We start from the raw sequence: 23,504 nt of genomic DNA on the forward strand, positions 1-23,504 counted from the left end.
ATCTTCGTCATCGTCATTATTGAGTTGAGCGTAACTCTGGCCATATTTGGGGGTGACACGGTATATACCACAAAGAAGTGCGACTATATTTTTCATAGCCACCATTGAACTTATGTGAAACACCCCAGTAATTTCATGATGTTGGGCAAGTGATGTTTACCTGTTGAGAACCACCTATTTCTACAGCACGTTTTAGTTGCTTCCTAACGTTGACCAGACGTTGAAGCCATTTCTGTATCTTGATGTCTCTTAGATGAAATGTCTTCTGTCGGATGATTGATGAGCGCCACACCCAGAATGGAAAGTTGGTCTGTACCCCCATTACTGATTCCACCTGATTGATGAAAGAGAAGGGGGAAAAAGAAAATGACTGAGATAATATACATCATTATGTTATGTATTGTTTAGTAAGGAAGCTTAAAAGTGCCGCCCAGATGATCATCTTCTTATGTCTAGAACAAGTGACCAGATGATAATCTTGATATCATGTCTATATCCTTTTGGAGAGATGATCAGATTATCTTAACATCTGGATGGTAATTGTAAGCTTCCATGCTTTAGGCGACATGGCTGATATGAAAATCTCTGCCAACCACTTTTATGTTAATGCATTATTACACTGAAGTTGGCAGTCGGCATTGCAGGGCACCCTAGGATGCGGTAATCTTTATGGATTGATGTCAACGCAGAGGCCAAATATACCAATATTAAGGTTTGAAGAGAATAAGAGACCCGATATCAACGAGCAAATTATTCAGTTAATGTTGATATTCGGATTCATTATAAAGTAAGATTGCAATTAGGGACTATATTGATGCTGCCATTGTTCATTGAAATCACAGAGTTAAATTTGGAATGTTGGTGCTAGAATCCAATCAAGATTTCATTCTTTGAAAGAAAAGTGCATGTGACAGTATGGAAGTCGATGTTGCATTTTAGCAGCTCTTATTTTTTGCAGAAGGTAATATCGTGACCATTCAGTATGCTCAGAACTGTGTGTAGTTAAGTGATTATCGCAAAGTAGCAACTTGACCATAGATGATCCTCAATAGAACAATTGATACTCCTTCAGCATGATCAAGGGACAAGCATTATTCCAAATCATGTCAAAAAATGTTTTCAGATGTGCATCATTCTAAAGTAGATTATTTTTTGTTTATATTTTATTGATAGGGGCTGCATTATGACGGTACGGGTCTCAGTGATGAATAAAATAATGAAAGATAGACTTTTCGTGAATAAATTGTGCTCTATAAAAGAGACCCATTCCTGTTTATTTTTACTTCAATTAAAAAAACTTACCTGTAGTTTGAGTCGATGAAGGTTAGCTTTCTTCTGAATTGCTTGGATATCATCAACTGCTAATCCAACCTTTAAAAAATATTTTGCACAACTTTTATTATATTAGATTAAGTGGACCAATAATTTTGTCTATGGTGTAGACAATACGTTTACGATTTTATGCACGTTTTAACACTTATAGCAAAATAATCCCTATTTACCTTATATTCTAATATATTTATCAATAAGGGGTCAAAGGTAGAGACTCACATTAATCACCTCAAATCAAACTATAATGTATACCAGTACCATATACTGAAACCATAGCTCCATGCTTAAACACGAAGGCCCATTCAAATTCTTTTTTAATCTCTCAGGTGGGTTTCACTAAACATATTAATCTGCACCTTGGTTGTTTCAGTTCAACCTCGCCGTATCAATCGACTCCTAATAGGTCATTCTGAACTTTTAATGAAAACGTGAACTATTCATTGGGCATGATAGTAGTGGCGCCACTAAGGGCCTTCGTCTTTAGAATCATCGGACCTTTCACACGCTCACTCGAAAACTTTGATTTGAATGGAATGGAACTGTAATTCACCTCCGGAGTAAATTTGAATTCGTGACTGTGATAGCGTTCGTGATTCTAATCATGTTTTAGTTTGGGTTCACACGTGCTAAAAATCGTCATTAGCCTTATTTTTCACTGGAATCATCATTCAAATTACGATTTTTTTTTTAACCGTGTGAAAGGCGGTAAGTAAAAAAAAATATTGGGGATTTTGTTTTTTTTATCTTTGGCGAAGATGTTCAATCAAATTCCATCAGATACACTATATCGAATCTTTACAAAAATAACACCCCTCTTTATCCAGAGATTATGCAATTATTTTAGAGTGAACTTACAAGCATGTTCATCATAAGAATTGCCATGACAACGAGAAATGTACAGAAGAATACATAGGTAAGTCCTTTGAAGAAGATAGCATTCAAGAAATAGGTATCATCGCCATCAGCTCGAGTGTTTTGAGTTCCAAGGTAGTCTTGAGCAAAGAATATACTAGCGTAATCGAGCTCACCGATCATCATTACAAAGGTCTTTGCCAGGGAGTAGCCTAGTCGATTGAATGGATTCTAGAATATATCGTTTAAAAATAATTATCTTGCTAATGTTAGATTGAATCTCTTGCCGTGCAATAGAATATATTTATATAAATTTGTTTATAAATTAAAATAAGATTATAAAATAAAATCATAATTTATTATTATTATTATCGTTGTTATTATGATGTATCTTGTTTAACTGAAAGTGAATTGAAGGAACTGATTGGCTTTCCTGGTCCCACCTCGGGATTGCTCTTTATGAATGTTTTAAAGTGTTTTTTTTAATATATTGAACTTGTTTGTTTTGTATATTAGAAAACATATTTTATAATGTTTGTATGTGTATTTTTATGCGAATAAAGAAGACTTTGAATTGAATTATTATTATATTTATTATCATTATTATTATTATTATTGTAGCTATTGTTGTTGTTATTATTATCAACATCATTTTTTATCATCATGAGGAATATCGTTCAAACTCAAAGATATCTTGCTAAGATTATATTGAATGGGTTTTCAGCTAGATAATGATCATAGACATTTCATAGGAAAAGTTTAAAATAGCAGCTTTGATTTTAGCCAGGAAGATAATTCATTAATTATATTTGAATGGATTCTTGGTCTAAAATAAAGTTTACAGATTTTTTAGTAAGAGTGGGCAGAGTGCAGACATGTCATGATCATAAGACATGTGCACTACTGCCTGGAAATTTATACTTTCAAAAATATTAGCAATACAATCTTAATAGCTAATTAAGTTTATCAAAAGAACCAATTTGTAGCAGGCTTTGTTAGATTTTGTATCTTGTCTCTTTGTTCAGGATGTGTCTCCCCTATAGGACTTAATATTACCTGATTCATCAAGAGAGCGTAGAATGCTAAGCCGAATGCCATGATGAACAAAACCAGAATGATTGCAAACTTGAGGAATGTGCATATGATATCTGGAAAGAAAATTCAATAAATTAACATGTCAGCACTGAGAAATGTCTCTCTTTCTTTTCCTTGGGTTAAAAAAGTAAAGTTGACTGGACAGTACTAAGACGATAATTTCGGTTATCATTCTATCTGTAACAGCCCCTGTTATATGGGCAAACCGTGCCAAAACATTTTTCATCAGAGTCAGTAGTATTTGGGAATTCTTTCTGTCTGTCCTTTGGCCTATTCAGAACTTAAATATTTTAGACCTTTTCTCTGTTTACGTCCAATATGTTTCTATAGTTACCATGGCAGTACACAGGTGGGTAATTGTCCCCCAGAAATTTCGAAAAATAAATTCCTAAAGCATATGTAACGAGAAAGGTTAAACTATATGGCAGTGACTATATAATAATGTTAAGTCCAGTTGGGTTTTACTCGTTTATGTCATTGTCTTCCGTTAAAGTAAATTATATAAAGTTGTGATTTCCATCGTTTTGTGTAGAATTCTTCAAAATTTACCAATGAACATAATGACGTAGATCCCAAGCTTTGAGTTTCCACGAATGAAGAGCAAAAGATTTATCCAACCAAAAAAGCCTGCCACTGCTCCACACTGCCACTGCCAGTCCTAGAATATCAGGTGAATTGATTAATAAAATGGGATTAAAGATGGTTGTCAGGAACGTCAAAGAGTTTTCTTAATCTGTTTTAGTTTGTTTAATTACTGGCTGCTAAAAGTCAAGTAATCTTATCATTGTTTAGGGAAATACACGATAACGGTAAAAGCCATTTTACATTTTTTTAAACAAAGCATCATAATCGAAGAATAATGTGTAAATTAATGATTCATCTTACTTTGGTTTTTCTCCATCTATACTATTCTTGGCGGTGGTGAGGTATAATACAGAGAGAATAAAGTATAATTTCTAGAAAGCACAATTAAATGATAAAATGTATAGAGTAATTATTTCTCACAAACCTTCTTTATGTGTCCACTGTCTACATACTCAACCTCACTAAACGGCAGAGCAAACAAAATGGCGGCGATGTAGAGAAACAACTCAAGATAATTGTCCATGTTTTTGAAGTAGGCCAACCTCTGAAGAACCATTTGTACAATCTACGGTAGAATAGTTGGTAGAAAACCAAGACAGGTTTCTTCATTTATTATAATAAATATGTATAATACAACATTTACATACATGTAGCTCTACTGTGCTGCATCAATTCCCCTGCATGGCACGGTTACCATGATCAGGCGCTTGAGCATTCAAGAAATTCCTTCTCATTGGATCCAATTACTACAACGCGGTGGACAATGGCAAGGTAGATCAAAGGACGCGAATGCTGAGTTGGGATTTGAACCTCAGGTCCCGTACTCCATAAACGAGATAAGAATACTTAAGTCAAAAATCTAAGCATTTTTTCTTATTTTCTGTCTAAGACAAAATTCTTAGTCCATAAATAATTGGCTAAGAATTTTGTAGGATGAATGGCTAAGCAACTTTTCTTAAAACTGCAGAGTCTGTATTCCATGAATACAACTTTGCTAAAGTTTTTGCCCTAACTTTAAGACAGCTGTGAGTTTTCTTAATTGTTTTAGTTTCAAGGCAATTTCAGCCCACGCCTTTCCTTTATCCTGAAACGTAATACGTGAATTAAGCGTGGGTCTAAAGATCTTTTCCCTTTCTCTAATTTCTGCTATTAGCATAATTTTCTCTCTTCCAGTGAAATTGGCCTTCCTTTTTTTCTCAGCCTCCATCTCGATATTAATGGTTTAATGCAATTTTTGCTTTAACACATAAAACGCATAGCCTTTTTACCGCGGAGCAGCTGTTACGTTCGCAACAAAAGTTGCGTGACATTGCAATTTTCTCATGACGTCATAGAATTTGAGACTTTTGCTTAGCCATATCGTTTAATTGACTTGAGACAAATGTCTTAAAGTTCATAAAATATCGTTAGGGAAGATTTCTTAGAGAACCAAAATGCTAAGACAAATTGCTCAAATTTAAGCAAAAAGCTTATCTCGTTTATGGAATACGGGCCCAGGTCTTGTTGTTCAAAGTCAGGAGACTTAGCCACCGCAGTTCTACAAAACTTTAGGGTTTTGTAGAACCTGTAGGGTTTTTTTCCTATTAGGCGCATAGAGACGCCCATGGGCCGCCATACAAGCAACGTCGTAGTATTATTAGGCCCCCTATTATTGGGGACAATGATGATGACAACATTGTAACCCTAGTTTAAACTAGTCGAAATAGATTGGTACTTTGTAGGTTTTGAAAGTGCAAAACCAGTAAGTTAAGTAACTTTGTCTAGGGTTCAAAATAAGAATGTAAAAAATCGATTTGAATGACAATCCTTTTAGTCATATCTTTCATACAAGAATGGCACGATCTTTATAAGCTAACAAGAGGTCAGTTATCCATTACTAGAGCATGCATATGGTCCCATCATGTAGCGTTGATAATTCTTCAGACAGGCACGTTCCCTGCACGCTGCTGTATGCGCCAGACCACTCAGGGGATCATCGGTACGGCGAATCTCAATTAGTGACCTTTTTAGATCGTTGATAACTTCTCTCCATAATAATAATAATGACTAGACCACAACTGTCCTTGTAATGTGGATAATAAACTAAAAAGAGATGTGGTGTAACTCTCATTTCTTAACAAGCATTTTTGCTTTCAAGAAAATTAACTTATCCCTCTAAAAAAGTTACTTGAATCGTGATAATGGCAATGGGAGTTTATAGCCAAAGGATCAACTTGTCAGGCTTACCTCACGAAAGAGGTTGAGTGCTGAGAGAGCGACAATGACAGCTGGTCCAAACTGATCGAAGAATACCAAGGTAGATCTCTGGACTGAATGAACCCAACGCTCCTCTCCGTCTGCAAACCAGACTACATCAGGTGGATCAATCGAACGATTTGAAGACTTTATGTAGAAGTTTGGAGGCACAATAACGATGTACCCAGTCAACATGCCCAAGAAGAATAGATAGAGAGATAAAGTTGATAGGAAGACATAACGAGCTATCGCGTTCCATTTATGCTGCAGGAATGTAGTCACCAGTGGATGATCAAGAAGCTCCATGTGTGGAGATGACACCTTATCAAGAAGAAAATATAAATATTATTTATATATATATATATATATATATATATATATATATATATATATATATATATATATATATATATATATACATATATATATATATATATATATATATATATATAAGAACACTGATGTAAACTATTGGATACCCGTGCTCCCTTGTTTTTAATTAGATTCGTGAAACATTCAACAATTATTATGTTTCTACAAAATTCATGTACCTCTTTCAATTTATTACTTGAATATAACTTGTATGCCCTTAAAACTTAGTTGTTGTTTCTTTTTGGTTATGTGAAGGACGTAAAATTAAACAAAATCTGTTTTGTTAAATAGATTTAAAGACTTCATATTTGAATTTATTTTGATTAGGCGCCCGATCTAAATACGATATCGACCTATGTCTTGTTTAAGTAAAACCCGTTCTCAAGCTTGGAGTGGGCTGAAAAAATTTCAGGATATAATCTTCGTCTGTAGCTTTCACAATCCAATTGCGAAATGTGTAAAGTTAATGCTCAAATTGCCATTTTTAAGACAGAACGCTGGATCCCAAGATTGAGCTCCAATGGCTGGAAAATACAAAATTTGAATTCTAACGACTGGAAAACGCATTCGATTATTTTGTAACAATTTTTAGATGGTATTCGTCGAGTATGATTCACATTACTGAGCCGTGACGCCCTTTGGAAAGGCTGAAGAGTGACAGTGTTTTTGGATGGAAAATGCTGTAACTCCTCGGCAATTTTCCATCCTTCTCGATGTGTGTTTTAGAGTGTCCAAAGATTAAGACGGGCTTAGACAGAAAGAGAATGAATGTAAACTATATTCTTACCATGAGAAACAGAGGATGGTTGATCGTTTTTTCTGTAGGATCTGTAATATATGACGTGGCATCTTTCTTAAGACGATGATCGGAGTCATATTGGTCTGCTTCTATGCTCTGATTTGATGTTATAGGACGGTAGACACGACGTAGAAACTCGTTTACCAATCCATCATCATCATTAGTGTTCTCTTCACTTTTCAAATCTTCTGCAATTTTAATAAAATACCAATATGAAAGTGAATATTAACGCTCTATCTTTCGCAATTCCACTTACTGGTTTGTTTTGTATATAATTAGAGACCCAAGCAGCGGCGTACCCAGGATTTTTCAAAAGGGGGGCAATTTTTTGGAGGATATTTCGTCCGCGAAAAATTTAGACAAGCAAAAAAAAAAGGTCTTCAACCGCAAATGTGTGGCTCGTTGTGACTCGTCAGGGGGGGGGGGCAGGGGTACATCCCCTGCATGAGTTGTGACTCGTCAGGGAGGGCAGTCTGCCCCCCTTAGGTACGCTAGTGGACCCAAGCATAATACATACCAAACATAAATTATTAGTAAATAATTTTTTAATTTTTTATACTTGGCAAACACAGCGAAATGATTTGATGGAAAATTTTTGTACCTTCCTGGTTTGTATTTTAGTTGAAAACGAAAAAAAAAAAAATCCTTTGATCTTTATACCTTTTTATTATATTTTTTGTGATTCATGTTTTTTTTTTTTTTGGGGGGGGGGGCTGGACATTTACATTTTCCATGAAATTCCGTGAACTTCCGGGTTCTTCCCAAAATTCTTACATAAAACAATTCAAACTGTTAGATGAAAGAATTTCGGGAGTCACGAAAAAAAAAAAAAATTGAAAAAACTGAAAAATGCTTCCGTTATCCGTATGGTGCAAAATTGGGGACTCTAAATAAATTCACAAAAGTAATAAAACTACACATACCATTCAACTTTGTATTACCTGTTTGTTGTGATGGCCGCATCCATGTCGAATAGGAATCCTCCAAAAATTCATAATAGAATTCGACGTCTACGTTTCTCTTGTCTTTTTTTACTGTGATACATCGATCAAGAACCAGCCTTGCCATTCCTAGAATTTTACATTTAGAAAGGCATTTAGCTATCATTCGTTTGAGGAGAATACACCAAGCAAAAATCGAATAAGGATCAATGCCGGAAAGGTACAATCTTTAAAGAATGGACATGTTGAAAGAGAATCACACTTGTTTATTAGTTAATTAGAAGTTAGTATGCCTACTGAGTATAAATGCAAGAGATAGCTATCAAAGGAAATCAGAGCAAACATTATTATGACACTCCTTTCAGTATCTGACCACAAAGGCAAGAGCCCCCTTCCAACTTTCCACGCCTGAAAGTAGCGTCTGTTGCACGTCACCCCTGCTTGCCCCCTCGTGCCTGGTCAGGCACCTGAGAGAACTTGGTCATGAAACCTTAACTGTCGTTATGATATACGTTATGCCTGTTTGGGGGCAGATCGATAGATGATGGCGGGATCGCTGCACTTTTTCAAATCATGTTTATATAGTTTTCGTCCATGTAACGTGTTGAAATTTGAAGCTTTACTCATCTCTATTTTTCTTAATAATGTCCTTCACTTGACAATGAAACTTCATTAATGTTCTTAAAAGTGGTTTTGCAAATGCTTACCAGGCATATGACTGATTAGTTTTCTCATGGGCGTAGTCTGATAATTAGTCTCTTTATCCAGACTCGATGCCTTCATGACCTCTCGCCATCTTTCATGCTTTATTATCATCCTCACGACTTTCCTATACAAACAGAATGAGAGCAGTATGTATTGATCCTCTGCACACACTGAGCAACATCAATAATAATGAAATACAACATGGATCTATGAATTTGATAAAAGGAAGGAGACTGTAGATACCATTGTTTTATCAATTGAATGAAATTAGTGAATGAAATTAGTGCAATGTATATTCTAAATTCGTAAGGAATTTGATCGTACAAGTTTACGAATTGGTCCATTATTCCACCAATGATATTAAACAAAAACATACCAATGCCTTCGTATAACCCCAATTTGCAACTGAGGCATGCAACCTGTGAAATGTCTGACAGTTGTCTGACAGCGCTGTACTGTATTTTCATATTTTATTTGTACTGAGATTTTATAGCATTACATATACAAAGATGTATTAATCTTCTGAATATGCTATCGAAATGGGATGTCGGATATATCATTGATGAATGAAGATAACTCTTACTCATGGCCGTTATCAATGGCGTAATCTAGACAGCTTTCTTCGGATGCATCACAGAGGGTTATGTCTGCTGTTTGTGTGACGTCACTCTTTCCAAAGAGAAGCAATTCCACCACCCCTATGTGACCATTCATGGAAGCAAGATGAAGTGGGGTTCGCTAAAAGAGAATCATTCAAAGAAACGAATACTGTGAATGCATACGATTGGACTGAAACTTTTTTTAATAGAATGCACACTATTGTACTTGATATGAGGGAATTTTCGTTACAGTTCGGTAACGTACGGTCACCTATGATGATTAAACAGACGCCCTGGGCATGATGAAACATTTCACACCCCCCCCCTTTAATTTAGCTATCATAAACTTACACGAAAAATCGTATTTCCCGTTTCCTATATATTGTTCTGTGACAACTTATCTGTTATGTTGTTAAAACTTAATGTGGAGCAATACCAGAAAAATAAATGAAATGTTAACTCTCCTGACCAATGAGACTTACTTGAAAGAGATCTGTTTGATTAATGTTAGAAGCTGAATTGAGAAGAAGATGAACTGCTTCTGTCCTCCCTTCCGATGCTGCCATATGAAGCGGTGTCTGCTCACCTTCTAATGCACAATTTCTTTAAAAAGTTGCAAAACGAATTCAAACACATTTATAACAAATCATTTTTTATGTAAATTCATATAATGTTCTTTGGTGGATATTCGCTATAGTTGGCTAAAGTGAGCCCGTGCAGGCTAACTTCAGTCAATTGGCTAATTAGCCTACGCATTGTAAAATGTTCCGTCAGTGGGCTAAATTAGCCCACAGTGGATATAGACACACATGGCCCCAATATAACCCGGGCTAAATGAGCTAACCTTTGAGAATTGGGGCCAAAGTGGAAAAAAGATGATGAAATTATATTAAAAGAATAAGAATAACTACAACAGATAAATATACTAGATGGCAGAACAAAAGAAGAAGCGGACGATGAAGGGAAAGGGAAGGAGAATGTAAAGAAGATGAGGTAAACAAAAGAGAAGAAAATTAAGTAGAGGAAGAAGAATAAGTAAAACAAGAGGACAATGATGAGGAAGCAATGAAAGAAGAAGTTGAAGTAGAAATAGTAGAATTAGAATGAAAAACGGTTGCAGTAGTAAAAGTAGTCGAAGTAGAATGAGAGGTATTAGAAGTAGAAGTAGTAGTAGTAGAAAGACAAGAAGTAGAAGTAGTGGAAGTAAAGAAGTAGAAATAGAAGTAGAAGTAGTAGGAGGAGGAGGAGAGGTAGTAGAAGTAGGAGAAGTCGTAGTAGTAGGAGGAGGAGGAGTAGTAGTAGTAGTAGTAGTAGTAGTAGAAGTAGTAGTAATAGTAGTAGTAGTGGTAGTAGTAGTAGTAGTAGTAGTAGTAGTAGTAGTAGTAGTAGTAGTAGTAGTAGTAGTAGTACAGGAAGTAGAAATAGTAGAAGTGCAGTATAAGTAGTAGAAGTAGTAAAAGAAGTAGAAGTAGTAGAAGTAGTAGAAGTAGTAGAAGTAGTGGTTAGTAGTAGTAGTAGTAAGAATGAACAATATATATATTATAAAATTAATTATTTCAATCACTTCTAGATAAGAGTAGTAGTAGTAGTAGTAGTAGTAGTAGAAGTAGTAGTAATAGTAGTAGTAGTGGTAGTAGTAGTAGTAGTAGTAGTAGTAGTAGTAGTAGTAGTAGTAGTAGTAGTAGTAGTAGTAGTAGTAGTAGTAGTAGAAGTAGTAGTAGTACAGGAAGTAGAAATAGTAGAAGTGCAGTATAAGTAGTAGAAGTAGTAGAAGAAGTAGAAGTAGTAGAAGTAGTAGAAGTAGTGGTTAGTAGTAGTAGTAGTAGTAGTAGTAGTAGTAGTAGTAGTAGTAGTAGTAGTAGAGTAGAAGTAGTAGAAGTAGTAAAAGAAGAAGTAGTAGAAGTAGTAAAAGAAGAATTAGTAGAAGTAGTAAAAGAAGAAGTAGTAAAAGTAGTCGAAGTAGAATGAGAGGTATTAGAAGTAGAAGTAGTAGTAGTAGAAATACAAGAAGTAGAAGTAGTGGAAGTAAAGAAGTAGAAATAGAAGTAGAAGTAGTAGGAGGAGGAGGAGAGGTAGTAGAAGTAGGAGAAGTCGTAGTAGTAGGAGGAGGAGTAGTAGTAGTAGTAGTAGTAGTAGTAGTAGTAGTAGTAGAAGTAGTAGTAATAGTAGTAGTAGTGGTAGTAGTAGTAGTAGTAGTAGTAGTAGTAGTAGTAGTAGTAGTAGTAGTAGTAGAAGTAGTAGTAGTACAGGAAGTAGAAATAGTAGAAGTGCAGTATAAGTAGTAGAAGTAGTAGAAGAAGTAGAAGTAGTAGAAGTAGTAGAAGTAGTGGTTAGTAGTAGTAGTAGTAGTAGTAGTAGTAGTAGTAGTAGTAGTAGAGTAGAAGTAGTAGAAGTAGTAAAAGAAGAAGTAGTAAAAGAAGAAGTAGTAGAAGTAGTAAAAGAAGAAGTAGTAGAAGAATACGTAGTAGAAGAAGTAGAAGTAGTAGAAGTAGAAGTAGTAGATGTAGTAGAAGAAGAAGTAGTAGAATTAGTAGTAGTAGAAGCAGATAAAGATACATTAGGGGAAGAGAAAAGGGATTTGTCCAAGAAGGAGGAACATAATCCACTTGGAGGAGAATGCTAAATTATAGAGTAAATATGCTTTATGTTACTGGAGCATACTGAATCGATAAGAATGAACAATATATATATTATAAAATTAATTATTTCAATCACTTCTAGATAAGATACTCAAATTGATAACTGAATGTTATTACTTAATCTAAACTGTTATTTTTCCAATACATAATTCACTTGTGTTCTGAATGTGACGTATTAATTAGTAGTGTTATTGTTAAAGAAAAACAAGAGTTGAAAAACTCAAATCAAATCAAATTGTATCATACTGATGATTCCATTAAAAAAGGAAGACAAAGACTTACCTCACATCAACGGGTGGTTTTGCTCTTAGAAGTTCTTTTATGATGTCATTATACCCAACATCGGATGCATAATGTAATGGAGTATTTCCAAGTTCGTCTACGCTCTCGACAATAGAACGCTTCCATCTCAACATGACTAGAACAATACTATTAGAAACGTAGTTTGAATATGATGCAGGATTTACTTATTTTTAGATAAGATACAAACAAAATATTAATACACAAACTTACGGAAAGCATTGCGTACATTATGAAGAGATGTTATGGAATATTTTGTACTAATTACCTTATTACCACATATTAATAAAACTGCTAGATATACATGTCTAAAAGTATCATTAAACGTCAACAGCAATGATAAAACAAAAGTTATGTTGAGATGCTGCCGTTGATAGTTATGGAATTGATAATGAAGGTGATAATTATGAATACAATAATAATAATGATGATAATATTAATAATGATGTTGATGATGATGATGATAGGTTGACATAGAATTTTATTTTTAAATCAAAATTCACATGATATGCTAAATTCACCTCACACTTTATATCATAGCTCGACTTTCCTTATATGAATCAGATATTATAACTATTACGTCATCAATACCTACTCTTTGTAATTGTTCTTCACGGCGTTCATCATGAATGACGTAAGCATTGCGTCATCGATTTCATTTGGAATATGAACTTCCTGATGCAATAGCTGAAAATAAATTATACTGAACTTTTCAATTAATTCTAATTGAAGCAAACAAATGAATTCATATTCCTCACCTTATCGCACACAATGGAGATATTGAAAATGCGTTTTTAATTGTTATTGTATTGATGAAAATCAACTTCGTAGAGTGTATTAAAAAAGGAAACCAAAACCCAAGAAGAGAAGCATTCTTATTGGAAAGAGTTAAATGAGAGGAACAATTTAAAACAAGTTTCATCAAAATCGGTTGTGAAATAAGCAAGTTATGGATGTTTAAAAAGTCTTGTTGTACTTTCTATGGGGATCCTCAAATTGGCAAACATGCTTCAAAATTGTTGATTTTGTGGACAACTCTCCATTTGTTTTGTACGATTTTTTTTCAGATTTTCCCCTTTATTTTATACATTTCACATCATTTCCTCCTGACCTTGACATATGTGGTGTGAATTATATTTTCCCATGACATATATTATGCTCAGAATGAGGCAATATGCAATTTGAAAGATAATAGGGAAAATCTGAAAAATTGTGTACAAAACAAATGGAGAGTTGTCCACAAAATCAGCCATTTTGAAGCATGTTTGCCAATTTGAGGATCCCATAGAAAGTACAACAAGACTTTTTGAACATCCATAACTTGCTTATTTCACAACCGATTTTCATGAAACTTTGTTTAATTTGTTCCTCTCATTTTACTCTTTCCAATAAGAATGCTTCTCTTCTTGGGTTTTGGTTTCCTTTAAGTAACAACATAATTATGTGTCTATTTCATGGTAGAATGTGAATTCAGATTAGGAAGTTTCTTGACACTGTTTACCATTTTGAAAGCCTGTGCCTTATTCTGCTCAGCAGACCAGATGAGGACATCTTTGGCTATATGTGGTTGAAGTCCAGTAGTATTGAGTAGTATCATTAGAGAGTTGAAACTATCGTGATTGACTGCCAACTGGAGAGCATTCAATCCAGAGTAATCTTCTAATGTGACGTCACAACCACTAGAAGATTGAACAAGAGTCAATAAATCATTACTTGTATAATTTCCTTTATAAACTATAATAATATAAACTATAATAATATACAATCATCAAGTACTTCCAGTTCGTTGTCACTCCATCCATGAATTGATGGAGATATGCAGCTCCTGGCTAGGTTTGGGGATTTCTTTGTTTGGCTCGTACTTAGGACTGGATTGCTATGTCAGGAAAAGACTGTTACACATAATAAGAATAGAGACAGAAATGGGAAGCTGTCCCCAAATAGGCGGGAAAATAAAAAATGACAAGAACTAGTCCAATGCTGTATGTTCATTCAGGAAAAGCTATTTATGATAATATTGATGTGAAGTAAAGAAAATAAGATGCATAATTTGGAAACCAAAAAAATATATATATATAATTTTTTTTTCTCTGTGTACAAACCTATGGATTCACAACGCTTCTTACACTGAATGACGTCACCGACTTTAGGCCCCTGAAAAAACAAAATAAAGCCTATTTTCGAAGCCTGATAATGACTTGAGAGCCATTATTAGACAAACTAATAAACTGACAAGCGGTGAAAATTCATAAACTTTGTATTGCTGTGTTTTGTAGTTTATAAGCTTTCGAATGGCCCTATACAGAAGCGGCCCCAGGATTTTTAAACTAGGGGGCAAATGGGGGCAGTAAAACGTTATTTTGAGGGGGGAAGACGGACACGATTTTTGCTTGCTTGCTTCACAAAATAGAGCACAAAACGCAAGCTAACATTTTTAATATTGGCCCTACTGATTCAAAACTTTTAATATCGTGAGATGATAAGTGGACGTTCTAGGCGCTTTTTGTAACAATGAACAGGATAGGTATCTGACTAAACTTTTGTTGAGAGCGCGTAGCGCGAGCAGAATTTTTCATTTCTTTTCAGCGGCATTTTTTGTCATTATGAACATGCAACTCGCTGAAACAAATGATGAAACTCGAAACGCGATAAGAATAATTTGTGCATATTGACTTGAACACTGGATTTGTAAGCTCTATGTTATCCTATTGAAGAAATCATTTATCTCAATCAACAGCCACTGTGACCGCGAAGCGCGAGCGAATTTTATATAATGACCTGAAAGATTTACATTAGTGACTAATATTGTTTGGAGCTAAAGGTGAATGGATGAGAAAATTTTCACAGTTTGAAGAGTGAAAATGCTGTTTGGTAGCACTTTACAGCTTGAGTAGGGTGGTTATGACAGCATTAACTATACATTTTTTTTTTCAATACTCATTTTATTTTGGAAGGGATCCTGACAGGGGGAGAAAATGCCCCCATCCCCTTGATGCCGCCTCTGGTGGTATAAGATTTGTTATTATTATTTCTGGGTCCGGCCAGGGTCTTTAAACATGATAAAGGGTTGATGCAAGATAGTGGTGACGCCGAAACTCATTTAGACATCGTACTATCAAGTCCGGGTATCAAGTACATGGCATAAAGCAGTGAATGTTATCCAACTTACTGTTCAACAAGAAACCGTGCTGTGTCCCCATGGTCCCCTATGCACGCTAGATGAAGGGGGGTGTGTAGGTCCTTGTTCACACAATTTACCTTAGCACCTTGCTGTATCATTGCATGAACCAAATCTATGTATCCATGTGAACACGCTACATGAAGGAGAGACTCTGTGTTCTTATCTGTACACTCCAGGATGGCGTGACGATCCATTTCACTTGAAACTAAAACAGGTTTTAAACACCCAAAAAAAATCCACGCAGTTAAAAAAACGATTATCCGTTGATTCTACATTTCTAATATAAATGCGACAAAAAATATACAAATATCATTGAAATGATTAGTGCATATTAGAGCAAATCCACGGTACTCAAGTTATATTAATAGGAACATTGACTCTTTCATTGAGTTATGAATATACATGTTCCATTAACAGTATCACGTTTGCGCTTGGTATAGACAAGTATTATTGGGGGGCGGGGGGCAGCAGTAAAATGAAAAGATGGTAAATTTAAAACAGTCCTAATCTGAGGTGTTGAAAGGAATAAACAGTTCAAGCCTTATTGGTGCACTATTTAGTAGGACAAACATTTAATATTGGTACAAAAATATATAATAAATTTCACATGACTTTTTTGTATGGAAGTATGTAACAAAAAAAAACAGAAAATAATTATTATAGAAAACCTGTGCAATTTGCAGTTAAATATTTTTTTTTGTCTCCAGTACGACATGTACAATTTTAAGGATCTACAGGGAATCATTGAAACCCCAAGAAACAAAAACATAATTAAGTTCGATATACCTTAATAATGCTAGGTATAAATTAACATGTGAGGCACATTTCTTTTTTGTACATTTGCCCTGTTTTATACCTTTGCCCATCTAACATCCTTACCATAATTAAAGCACAAGTGGAAAAGTTCTGTATTGCCATTCTTCACAGCATCATACATCGGTATTAATCCACTTTTGTTATGACACATCAGCATCTGATAAATAAGGTTAATATGTGATTGTTTATATTAATCCATTAATTAATTCTTTTTCAAATAAAATATCGATAAATATCAGACACTTTATCTAGATGAAATCAGTGTCCATGCATGGGTTGCCTATTATCACTTACCGACGTTTATTTTCACTAATTTCACTACAATTGTTTAATGTATTTCGTCATTTAATAATTCGTCGTATTTCATTACAACAAACTCGACAGCATATCTCTTGCTATCTCTTGATATCGACATATTTTATGATCTTTATCTCCTTTACTAGTATTCAAAATCATGATTTCCTTTCTAAGTTTGGGACGTTTTAAAAGTGTCAAGTCTACATAACCTCTCAAGCAAGAAAGATGATATTTAACGGCGATATAATTGAGTGGCCTGGCTAGTTTGAGTAGAACAAAGCTTATGACAGGCTTTGCCATCATGATCATATGAAAGAAAACAACAACAAAAATATATACAGCAGAATACCTTGGTTATATGTCCATCGCGAAGGCCATCCTCTAGCAATGCCTTCACGATCTCAGTATGTGAATGCCGTATTGCTATATGTAATGGTAGATCTCCATGTCTATCAGAAATGAAGATATTTGCTCCTTCGTTGATAAGTAGCAGAGCACCATCCTTGTTACCAGATGCGCATGCGTGACACAGGGCTGTAGACTCTCCCCTATCTTGTTCCTGTGCGGGGAAAAAAATCATTTGATCAATTTGACAGATGGTCGGTTCCAATTTCAAGTCCGAAATGAATAAATTGCAAAGCAATATTTGTATTTAAAAAGAGATCGAGAGTTGTAAAGAATAGAGAGGGGAGGGCGTGTGATATGGAGAAAGGAAGAGGGGGAAGATAGAGGGAGTAGGTGAACCCCACCCGCCCCCGCATGCCTACATACCATAATTGATAGCGATATTAACGTGTTTACTTAGGATTGTCCAAATATTTTCCCGAAAATTAGTTCCCAAATCGAGTATAAGTCCTTTGACTTAAAGGGATACCCCAGGCTGAAGATATATATATCTCAATAAATAGAGTAATTGCTGAAAATATGATCAAAATCGGATAACAAATAACAAAGTTATTGAATTTTAAAGATTTGCCTTATTCCGGTGATGTCATAATTATCCCCACTTTTTATTTTGTATTTTATTATATGAAATTAAGTTTATTCAAAATTTTTCTACCAAGAACTAAAAAGATTGGAATGAACTAATTAAGTGCATTAGTAATTTCTTGCTGCAACTTATTTCGTCATAATGGAGGCACATCATTTACACATGTATGAACACATGTAATAACACAAGAAAAAGGAAAGTGGGGATGTGACATCATCAGCCAACCTAATGAATATTCATGATGACGTGCATAAAACTGTTTTCACAAAATATTGCTGAATTTAAAAATTCAATAACTTTGTTATTTGTTATCCGATTTTGATGGAATTTTCAGCGTTTTACTCTGTAATTTTTTTCTTCTATTTATTCAAATATAAATATGTTCAGCCCGGAGCATCCCTTTAACGCAAATATTCTCAATTACAGCACAACTATCTTGCAACGCCGAAAAGGCTTGGTTTTGATTCAGTCCGTTGTTTGTGAAATATTTATTATCAAGTGTTTATTTGCCTTTGCAGGAACCATGATAGGATAATGTTTGGGAGAGTTTTCGAGTTGTTAAGAATTGTATCTGCTTTGATTCACTCTAGCTAGGTTTAACAATAGGAAAGTTGTGGTGATTATGTTCCACAGTATGCTAATATCTTTGACAAAATAATGACAAGTACATCTATGTTGTTTCATACATTCATACAATATTGTATTGTTGATCTCATTGCATTGTTTTAAGTGGGTCATGTTGTTGGTATAACATTGCTTTGTTGAGGTTTGGCAAGAACCAATTTTGCAATCGTTTATGTTTACATGTTACTAATAGCGTGATTATGCAAACTCAGCATGCCGCAGAGGTATTCGACTTTCATTGTCAATCAGCCATGATCAAGAAATGATGATAAATACCATTGCACAATACTCAACATTGTTTATGGTCTATTTGATTTAATCATGAATTATTTATTTCCGCTTTAAGATGTTATCATAAATTCACTACATTATCCTAGCGGAACTAATACGTGCAAACTGTTGTAGTACAGACACAAAATGTTTATTCGATCGGAACATCTGTTTCCACGGAAAATAAACTCCTCTATCCCTTTATAATTACTAATTGAATCAAAATTGTTAGATGAAGGAGTATTTTCGGATTAGAATTCATTTTGATAAATTGTCAGCAGTGGAAAGACAAAAATATTGTTAGAAAAGAAGATAATCTAAAAAAAAACGGAAATAAAATGTAACTGTTATTTCCAGTAGTTTGCTTTGTTTTCTTAATATTGAACACGGCTGGATTAATGAGAAGAATTGCGATCAGTTTATCGATAAACGAGGAATGTCAAGAATGGTGAATTTGTAAGTATACCTCTATATGAAGGGGGGGTGAGGAGGGTAAATTGCCAATTCGTCTACTGCCAATTCGTCCACCACCACATGGTCTACCTTCATTTAGTCTTATGCCATTCCGTCCATCAACACTTCGTCTAACAACCATTTGGTCCGATAACCATTCGGTCCAATCATCACTTCGTCTTATCACCAGTTGGTCTAATATCTATTTTATTTTCTTTTATTTCGTCCAATTAACACTTAGTCAATTAGACCAAATGGTATATGGACTAAATGGCTTATTGGACCAACTGGTTATTAGACGAAATGATGATTGGACGAAATAGCAATTAGACCATGTGGATAGCGGACAAACTGATGGTAGACCAAATGATAGTAGACGAGTTGGTAATTGAGGAGGCGCCTACAGTACTTAAAGGGATGCTCCAGGCTGAAGATATTTATATCTCAATAAATACAGTAAAATTCACAAAGCCAAATGCTGAAAAATTATCAAAATCGGATAACAAATAACGAAGTTATTGAAATCTAAAGATTTGCATTATTCCGGTGAAACAGTTCTCGGCATGTTTTCATGAATATTCATTAAGTGGACAGATGATGTCATATCCCCACTTGTTATTTTGTATTTTTTTATATGATATAAGGTTTTTTCAAAAAATTCTACCAAGAACTAAAACAATCGGATTGACAACTGATTAAGTACATTAGTTTTTTATTGTTGCAGCTTATTTCATTATAATGGAGACACATCAATTACACATTTATGAAAAAAATGAAACAATTATGATTTCATGTAATAACATAAGAAAAAGGAAAGTGGGGATATGACATAATCAGACCACCTAATGAATATTCATGAAGACATGCCTAGAACTGTTTCATCGGAATAATGCAAATCTTCCAAATTCAATAACTTCGTTATTATCCGATTTTTATGAAATTTCCAGCATTTTGCTTCTTGAATTTTACTCTATTTATTTAGAAATAGATATCTTCAGCCCGGAGTATCACTGGGGTACTAAAGGCTGAATATGAATATGATTTGAACAGATAAAGATAATCAGACTAAAAAACACTGACAATTTTCATCAAAATCGGACAAGGAATAACAAAGTTATGACATTTTTCTATGCATATCTTCATTCATATTTTATCAGCAAACTGATAATGTCATATCCCCGCTTGTTCTTTTGTATTTTATTACGTGAGATTATGTTTAATCATATTTTGTCCTTCAAGAACTAAAAACGTGAATATGAAATAATTATGATTTCATCTTATAACTTAAGAAAAGGGACAGTTGGGATGTGCATCAGCCAACCTAATGAATATTCATGACAACGTGCATAGAACTTAATAACTATTAAAATGTAATAACTTCGTTCTTCGTTATCATATCTGGGCGTTGTGGCGTGCGCCTGTAATCCAAGCTATGCGGGGAAGTTACAAATTGATGCAGAGGTTCGAGGTTCGAGCAATGGTCACGTCTTTCGGATGGTGACGTTAAAGGTCGGTCCCAGACGTAAATAATCATATCTGATTGATACACGTCTGACAAAACTCAAATACACACATATCGTGGGGGCGTCGTGGTATAGTGGTTACGAATCTTGTCTTTCAATCAGAAGGACGTGGGTTCGATTCCTTGCCATGGCGTGCTTTCCTTCAGTAAAAAAATCATCCACATTGTGCTGCACTCAACCCAGATGAGGTGAATGAGTATACCCGGCAGGATTAATTCCTTAAAAGCGCCAAGCGCCTTTAGCAGCTGGAGCTACAGCCGCTGTAATATACAGTGCGTCCCAGAAAAAACGAAACCGAGATTTAGCGATGATTTATCATAACTTAATCACAAATAAAACAGACAAATGACCTATCAATGTAAAGCTTAGAATATCTTCTTTCATCTGATATTAATTAGATTATTTCTCCTTCACGCATGAGTGAGCAAAAACAATTTGAAGAGGGGATACCAAAAAGTCATTTGGCGGGTTGTATCTAGCTTTCAAAAGGAAAACCACATTTTTAAAAAGTTCAATATCTGCTCTTTAATTTGATACCTCAATTACAGAAAATGGTCAAGAAATAACAAAGTTCTGGTTATTTGAAATAAGGCTTGAATTCAATAATTTCATAAAATGAAGAGGTCTTACAGGCTAGCGTTGAAACTCACTCGACACTCCGTTTTGTTTACGATCAGCCATGCATTAAGTCTTTTGTTAACCAAGCGATAGCTTCTGTGGGAAACCGGTGAAAACAGTTTATTTAATGAAATTATGGAAATTCAAGCCTTATTTCAAATAACCAGAACTTTGTTATTTCTTGACCATTTTCTGTAATTGAGGTATCAAATTAAAGAGCAGATATTGAACTTTTAAGACATGTGATTTTCTTTTTGAAATTCATATACCCCCCGCCAAATTAGTTTTTGGTATCCTTCCTTCAAATTGTTTTAACTCACTCATGCGTGAATGAGGAATAATCTAAATAATATCAAATGAAAGAGGAGATTCTAAGCTTTACATTGGTAGGTCATTTGTCTATTTTATTTTTGATTAGCAAATCATTGCTAAATCTCGGTTTCGTTTTTTTCTGGGACGCACTGTATAGTGCGCCATTAAATATGCAACTCGATAATCTGCGCCTTAGAAATTGTATATATTGTTATTAGTATTATTATTATCATTTTTTGTAAAATTTTCAGCCTTTCGCTCGGTGAATCTTATTCTCTTTATTTAGATTTAACTATGTTTAGCCTGGAGTACACATTTAATGGGACGTCATCAGCACCATCATCATTAGTATGTAGTTAAATGATTATCTAGGTCATTGATTTATTTTATTCTACGGCTTTTAATCATCGAGCAGTTATCATTATACTTGTTTATTACGTTTAGGATGAAATAATTGCAAAATACATGAAAGTCTACCACTTAACAGCTTAAAGTATCGATGCAGTATAATACTGTGCGTAAATCAGATACAACTTAAATGTCTTTTCCAGAGAAAAATATTAGGATCAGTTACAACAAAACTCATTTCCTTACAGTGCATCCTATTCATGATATTACCATTCAAATGGTATCTTGATCATGTTTCTAGGACCACGCATCACGAAACACTACTTTTTTTTATTCCTGTGCAAAATGCCATTGGCTCACAACAGATGAAAGGAATGAAAAAATGAAAGAGGTGTGATATTATGCACTGATACTTACTTAGAGTATATAGTGATGATAATTTAACGTATTTGGCATTTCATTAGCTTAATGATTAAAATCATGAATAATAATTTTATCATTCTTACCAGGGATTTATCGTCCCCATCCTTCTTTGACTTCACAGATATAGACGATGTACTCATTAGTTGGTAGTCGTGGTTCATCTCGACATGAACATCGCCTGACGATGTCGATAGTTGGTTCAGCTCAACCGATCCGACATCGCTAAACCTGGTTGGTATTAATCCTCCTCCTCCCTCCATCGTAATCGCTAATAATGACTTACCTCTTTGGTTGTGGGTTGTAAATATGAAACTGTCAACAACACGTCGTTCTTTTGTTTCTTGCCGCACGCTGTATTGACATATAATTATTAGACCATAAGGCTAAACAAAGGTGGTATATTTTGTTTATATTTGACGTTTTTTATGATTGCTCTCATGTTTTCCATCTTATGTCTGATAGTATGAAAATCAGGGTCGATGCAATAACAAGGGGCGAGGGACCTCGCCAGGGCCCTGGGAACCATTGTTTTTTTTTGTTTTTTTTTTTTTTTACTGGGGTGCTGATGAAAATTTGAAAAGAAAAAAAAAGAAAAAAAGGGTTTCACACTATTACATCTCTACATTTTTTTCACACCTTGTACCTCGTACCTTGTAGTTCCATTCCCTGAAGTCCTCCACCAGGAAGGGTAACTCAAGGCTGACGAATTCCAGGGGGTGCTGCCTATGGAGAATAAAACACGCAGCAACCCCGCTTCCCAGGGCCATGCACCTCGCCTCCCTCTCTATTAATTTTCAAATCTTGAAAATCATTTTTTAACTTTAAATAAAAATGGGAGAAAGAAGCAACGGGCGTAAATACACGACGTCACTCGATCGCTATTCAAATCGGGGAATGACACAGTATCACACCCTTCCCCTCCCCCGAACAGTAGATTAGCTGCTTCAAGTTATGCGAGTAAAAGAATGCCGGAAAGAATGAAAATGAGGAAGGAAGTAGATGAGTATCGAAAAAAAAGAGGCCTGTGTCGTATATTACCCGGGTCATGCAACTGAAAAAAAATTTGCCCCCCCCCCCACCAGCAAAATACCCAGGCGCCGCATCTGTGAAAAGGAAATGATTCATGTATATAGTTGAAAATATTCAATATTTCGCCTATCTAATACAGCTGATGACATTTATTCCTGTATGAAC

General features: G+C 34.8%; 2 protein-coding genes across 2 annotated transcripts in view; both read right to left on the reverse strand.

Annotated features, from left to right (window-relative positions):
• LOC129258637 (transient receptor potential cation channel subfamily A member 1 homolog) overlaps positions 1-12,577 on the reverse strand; it is a 16,304-nt gene extending 3,727 nt beyond the window's left edge. The window contains exons 1-13 of the mRNA XM_054896876.2: positions 12,437-12,577; positions 9,998-10,118; positions 9,500-9,654; positions 8,919-9,040; positions 8,212-8,340; positions 7,259-7,458; positions 6,091-6,420; positions 4,289-4,429; positions 3,829-3,937; positions 3,241-3,332; positions 2,188-2,415; positions 1,303-1,371; positions 161-334 (exon numbers count right to left, since the gene is read on the reverse strand). Coding sequence (XP_054752851.2) covers positions 161-334; positions 1,303-1,371; positions 2,188-2,415; positions 3,241-3,332; positions 3,829-3,937; positions 4,289-4,429; positions 6,091-6,420; positions 7,259-7,458; positions 8,212-8,340; positions 8,919-9,040; positions 9,500-9,654; positions 9,998-10,118; positions 12,437-12,570 — 2,004 coding nt within the window. The 5' untranslated portion in view covers positions 12,571-12,577. The remainder of the gene's footprint in view (positions 1-160; positions 335-1,302; positions 1,372-2,187; positions 2,416-3,240; positions 3,333-3,828; positions 3,938-4,288; positions 4,430-6,090; positions 6,421-7,258; positions 7,459-8,211; positions 8,341-8,918; positions 9,041-9,499; positions 9,655-9,997; positions 10,119-12,436) is intronic.
• Positions 12,578-13,901: 1,324 nt separating this feature from the next.
• Positions 13,902-22,570, reverse strand: LOC135153845 (inversin-like). The gene is made up of 4 exons (XM_064098023.1): positions 22,394-22,570; positions 17,098-17,307; positions 15,624-15,724; positions 13,902-14,133 (listed from the first exon to the last, which is right to left on the reverse strand). Exons 1-4 carry the CDS (start codon positions 22,568-22,570, stop codon positions 13,902-13,904), a joined length of 720 nt encoding a protein of 239 aa, XP_063954093.1.
• Between the last annotated feature and the right edge of the window lie 934 nt (positions 22,571-23,504).

This window comes from Lytechinus pictus, chromosome 4, assembly GCF_037042905.1.
Source record: "Lytechinus pictus isolate F3 Inbred chromosome 4, Lp3.0, whole genome shotgun sequence".
NCBI classification, from domain to species: domain Eukaryota; kingdom Metazoa; phylum Echinodermata; class Echinoidea; order Temnopleuroida; family Toxopneustidae; genus Lytechinus; species Lytechinus pictus.

Coding starts and splice junctions, on each gene's coding strand:
- LOC135153845 (XM_064098023.1), bottom strand. CDS start 22,570: ATGGAGGGAGGAGGAGGATTAATACCAACCAGGTTTAGCGATGTCGGA. Junction 17,308..22,393: donor ATGGGGACGATAAATCCCTG/GTAAGAATGATA, acceptor TTCCCCGCACAG/GAACAAGATAGGGGAGAGTC. Junction 14,134..15,623: donor GCACGGTTTCTTGTTGAACA/GTAAGTTGGATA, acceptor TCAATCTTCTAG/TGGTTGTGACGTCACATTAG.